At 40.5% G+C, this 4,667-nt stretch overlaps 1 protein-coding gene across 1 annotated transcript; it reads right to left on the reverse strand.

Annotated features, from left to right (window-relative positions):
- Window positions 1-434: 434 nt before the first annotated feature.
- Window positions 435-3,184, reverse strand: LOC133785226 (uncharacterized). Its single transcript, XM_062224476.1, has 5 exons — window positions 2,908-3,184; window positions 2,273-2,414; window positions 2,047-2,182; window positions 1,175-1,936; window positions 435-1,079 (listed from the first exon to the last, which is right to left on the reverse strand). Exons 1-5 carry the CDS (start codon window positions 3,182-3,184, stop codon window positions 435-437), a joined length of 1,962 nt encoding a protein of 653 aa, XP_062080460.1.
- Window positions 3,185-4,667: the final 1,483 nt, after the last annotated feature.

The raw sequence follows: 4,667 nt of genomic DNA on the forward strand, positions 1-4,667 counted from the left end.
CCGTGTCACCCCTCGAAAATCCACCACTCTTTGACTTTGGCAAGCGCTGCGACCCTAATGAGCATGCTTCGACACTAATTCACCCATAAAAAGTCCCCTATTCTCTGACTTCGCCAGGGCCGCGACAAGCTGCGGCCTTAATTCCCACCTTCATTTTCTTTGATCCTAACATTCCCAGAAGTTGTGGCTTAGCTAAAGTAAGTAGCGACTAGGCCTTTACACAAATTTTTCTCAGTATATTTGTTTTTTCACAATTTTCACGGATCCTAAGTACAACCTAATTGAAACTTAAGCAAAATAAACATTAGAACTAAAAATTAAAACTTAAAACCCAAATTGTTCCAACAAAACATAAAGCATAAAAATGAAAAACATAGGAATGCCTCTTACAGCGCTGTCTTTTACGTCTTTTAGCCGGACGGTGCCTTCCCTTCTCAAAGGGGTCTTAAAATAACTATAGACTTTGCCTTCTCTACTTGGCCCTCAATATAGTGCTTTAACCGCTGACCATTCACCTTAAAATGCCCTGTCTTCTCGCTATGTATATGCACTGCACCATATGGAAGTGATACAACCACTGTGAAAGGTCCCGACCACCTCGATTTCAACTTGCTCGGAAATAATTTCAACCTTGAATTGTATAAGAGCACTTTATCCCCCAGTTGAAAGTCTTTAAACAAGATACGCTTGTCATGGAAGGCCTTCATCTTCTCATAGATTTTAGCATTTTCATTAGCCTCATTGCGGAACTCTTCTAGCTCATTTAGGTCCATGAGCCTTTTCTCTCTAGCTTTATACAAATCCACATTAAGTTTTTTCACAACCCAGTATGCTCTATGTTCAAGCTCCATAGGAAGATGACAAGTTTTCCCAAATACCAAGCGATATGGTGATATCCCTATGGGTGTTTTGAAAGCAGTTCTATATGCCCAAAAGGAGTCATCAAGCCTCTTTGACCAATCTTTCCTTGACGTATTCACAATCTTCTCAAGTATGCTCTTTATTTCCCGATTCGGTACTTCCACTTGGCCATTTACTTGGGGTGGCGAACTCCATATTGGGCACATAATGCAGTGAAACTGTGATTGTAGAAATGACTCCCTTCATTGCTTATGACTGCTCGGGGAGTTCCAAATCGGGTAAAAATATGCTTATGCAGAAAGTTCAATACGACCTTCCCATCATTTGTAGGAGTGGTTGTAGCTTCCACCCATTTTGATACATAATCCACATCCAAGAGTATGTACTTATTATTAAATGACGATGAGAATGGCCCCATAAAATCGATCCCCCACACATCAATTACTTCCACCTCTAGGATTCCTGTCCTAGGCATTTGGTCTCTCCTAGAGATGTTCCCAGTTCTTTGACAATGGTCACAGATTTTCACAAATAGATTGGCATCCTTGAACAATGTAGGCCAGTAAAATCTCGATTGCAAGACCTTCGCTGCTGTCCTAGTGGCACCAAAATGACCACCACACTGCAAAGTGTGATTATGAGTCAATATAGATTGCATTTCCACCTCAGGCACACACCTCCAAATCACTTGTTCTGCAAAGTGACGATAGAGAATGGGCTCTTCCCAATAATAGTGCTTGACTTCTGAATAGAATTCTTTAACTGTTGTCTCGACATCTCCAGAGGTGGAACCTTCGCAACCAAAAAGTTCACATAATCTGCGAACCAAGGAAACCCCCTCATCATTACTCACAACAAAGAGTTGCTCATTCGAAAAATCATCATCAATTTGAACTCCACTAGCCTCATTCTCAAGCCTTGATAGGTGATCCGCTACCAAATTCTCAGTCCCCTTTTTGTCCCAGATTTCCATATCAAACTCTTGTAGCAACAAGACCCAACGAATCAAGCATGGCTTAGCGTGCTTCTTAGTCATAAGGTATTTTATTACAGAATGATCCATATACACTATTACCTTATTGCCAATTAGGTAAGGTCTGAATTTATCAGAGGCAAATACTATGGCTAGTAACTCTTTCTCCGTGGTCGCAGAGTCCTACTAGCATAGTAAATAGTCCTGAATACCTTATCCACACGCTGTCCCAACACTACTCCCACTGCATAGTCACTTGCATCACACATAATCTCAAAAGGGAGATCCCAATCTTGTGACACAACAATAGGAGCAGAAACCAATTTCTCCTTCAGCGTGTTAAATGCCCTTAAACATTCATCATTAAAGTCAAACGCCACACCATTCATGAGTAGAGTGGATAAGGGCTTCAAAATCTTTTAAAATTCCTTGATAAACCTCCTATAGAATCCACCGTGGCCCAAAAAGCTACAAACGCCCTTAACAGACACCAGTGGAGGTAAGTTTTCTATTGTACATATCTTGGCCCTGTCTACCTCAATACCATGGTATGCAATCTTGTGGCCCAAGACTATTCCTTCTGCCACCATAAAGTGACATTTCTCCTAATTTAATACCAAGTTTGACTCCTCACATCTTTTCAAAACCATCTCCAAATTAGCCAAACATCCATCAAAAGAAGACCCAAAGACTGAAACTCATCCATGAAAATCTCTATACCTTTTTCACCATGTCTTAGAAGATAGACATTATACATCTCTGAAACGTTGTTGGAGCATTACACAACCCAAACGGCATTCTTCGAAATGCTAATGTTCCATAGGGGCACGTGAAGGTGGTTTTTTCTTGGTCCTCCGGTGTAATGGGAATTTGATGGTACCCCGAGTACCAATCTAAGAAACAGTAAAAAGGATGGTCTACGAATCTGTCCAACATCTGATTAACAAAAGGCAAGGGGAAATGGTCCTTCCTAGTAGCCTTATTCATTTTACGATAGTCAATACAAATTCTCCACTTCGTCACCATACGAGTTTGAATAAGTTCATTATTATCGTTCTAAACCACTGTCATACCACCTTTCTTCGGGACCACCTGAACAGGAGTAACCCATGTACTGTCAGATATTGAGTAAATCACCCCTGCATCAAACCATTTAAGGAATTCCTTCCTTACCACCTCCTTCATCGAAGTATTAAGCCTTCTTTGAGCATCGATACTAGGCTTACTATCCTCCTCCTTAAATATACGGTGCATCACCGTTGAAGGGCTTATACCCTTAATATCTGCCAAAGTCCACCCAATAGCTAGCTTGTGAGCCCTCGATAGAATAAGTAGCTTCTCTTCTTCCATAGTAGGCAACGAAGCGGAAATAATAATCGGTAGTGTGTTGTTCTCACCCAAATATGCATACTTAAGGCGATCAGGCAATGTCTTTAACTCAAGGACTGGTGGCTTCTCAATATATGGGAGCAGTCTCTAGGCACTTGCCCCAATTCCTCATATTTCTTTTTATTAACTTTCCCCGCTGAGTTCAACCACTTAACATATTTGTTGGCTTCAGTACCATCACACTCCTCTGGACTTGCAACCAAAACTCAACTCAAGTGGATCCTCAATAGACTTGACCCCAGCTTGTTCATCCAATACACTGACACTGAAACAACTGTCACTAGCATGAGAGTTGGTTAAGGATTTAAAGACATTAAAAACTACCTCATCACCTTATACTCTAAGCATTAACTGACCCTTCTCAACATTAATCAAAGCCTAGCTCGTGGCTAAAAATAGTCTTCCCAATATAATACGCATGTCCTCATCTTCCTCCATATCTAATACAATGAAATCCGTTGGGAAGATGAATTTATCTACCTTTACTAGGACATCCTCTAGAATCCCACGTGGATGCTTGATAAACCTATTTGCTAACTGTAGTGGGGCGTGCTTCTCCTAACCCCAATCTCCGATAAACTTACAGTGGCATTAAATCGATACTGGCACCAAAATCACAAAGAGCTCTCTCACACTGAATATTTCTGATGGTGCACAGGATAGTAAAACTATCTGGATCCCTTAATTTCTGAGGGAGCTTCCTCTGTAAGATGGCGTTGCACTCCTCTGTCAAAGCCACTATCTCAAAATCCTCCATTCTCATTTTCTTGGATATTATATCCTTCATAAACCTCACATAGCTGGGCATTTTCTCCAAAGCCTCGATGAATGGTATGTTGATGTGAAGTTTCTTAAACACCTCAAGACACTTGGACAATTGCTTATCAAGATTCACTTTTCTAAACCTCTTAGGATACAGTAATTTAGGAGTAGGATCCACAATCTCAGCTTTTTTATTACCCTTTTTCTAAAGATTTTCAGTGACCCTCTTCTGCTCTGGTGTAGCTGCTTGTTGATCGTGAGTTTTCACCTTTTCCTCTGGAACTGAAATTGAAGGCCCCTCATAACTAGTCCCACTACTTAAAGTGACCGCTTGACATTGTTCTTTGGGGTTTACCTCTGTGGAACTAGGAAAATGTTGGTTTTTATTGATCAAATCAGAGATTATGCGCATTGGAACAACAATCAAATTGTTAGATTAATCCCATAAGATTTCTAGATCTACTTCTTCACATGCATATATATATTGAATCAAGGACATGAACAGAAAAATTACCTCAGGTCCTTCCTTGCTGCTATCTTTTCGTATGGCTAAATTCCTAGAGATCTCACACCAAGATCTTCCAAAATGTTCTCAGGCACACAAAGAACGAGTGTGGGCTCGCTATACAAATAATAGGCAATAACTATTTATCAGATGTTCTCAACACATGAGATCTGATAA

This window comes from Humulus lupulus, chromosome 6 (assembly GCF_963169125.1).
Source record: "Humulus lupulus chromosome 6, drHumLupu1.1, whole genome shotgun sequence".
Lineage (NCBI taxonomy): Eukaryota > Viridiplantae > Streptophyta > Magnoliopsida > Rosales > Cannabaceae > Humulus > Humulus lupulus.

What these genes read in the sequence shown, in the direction of transcription:
- LOC133785226 (XM_062224476.1), bottom strand. Translation starts at nt 3,184, where the DNA reads ATGGAAGAAGAGAAGCTACTTATTCTATCGAGGGCTCACAAGCTAGCT. An exon ending in CACGGTGGATTCTATAGGAG is followed by an intron (nt 2,183 to 2,272) that starts GTTTATCAAGGA and finishes TGAATGTTTAAG; the next exon opens with GGCATTTAACACGCTGAAGG. An exon ending in CTCCTACAAATGATGGGAAG is followed by an intron (nt 1,080 to 1,174) that starts GTCGTATTGAAC and finishes CTACAATCACAG; the next exon opens with TTTCACTGCATTATGTGCCC.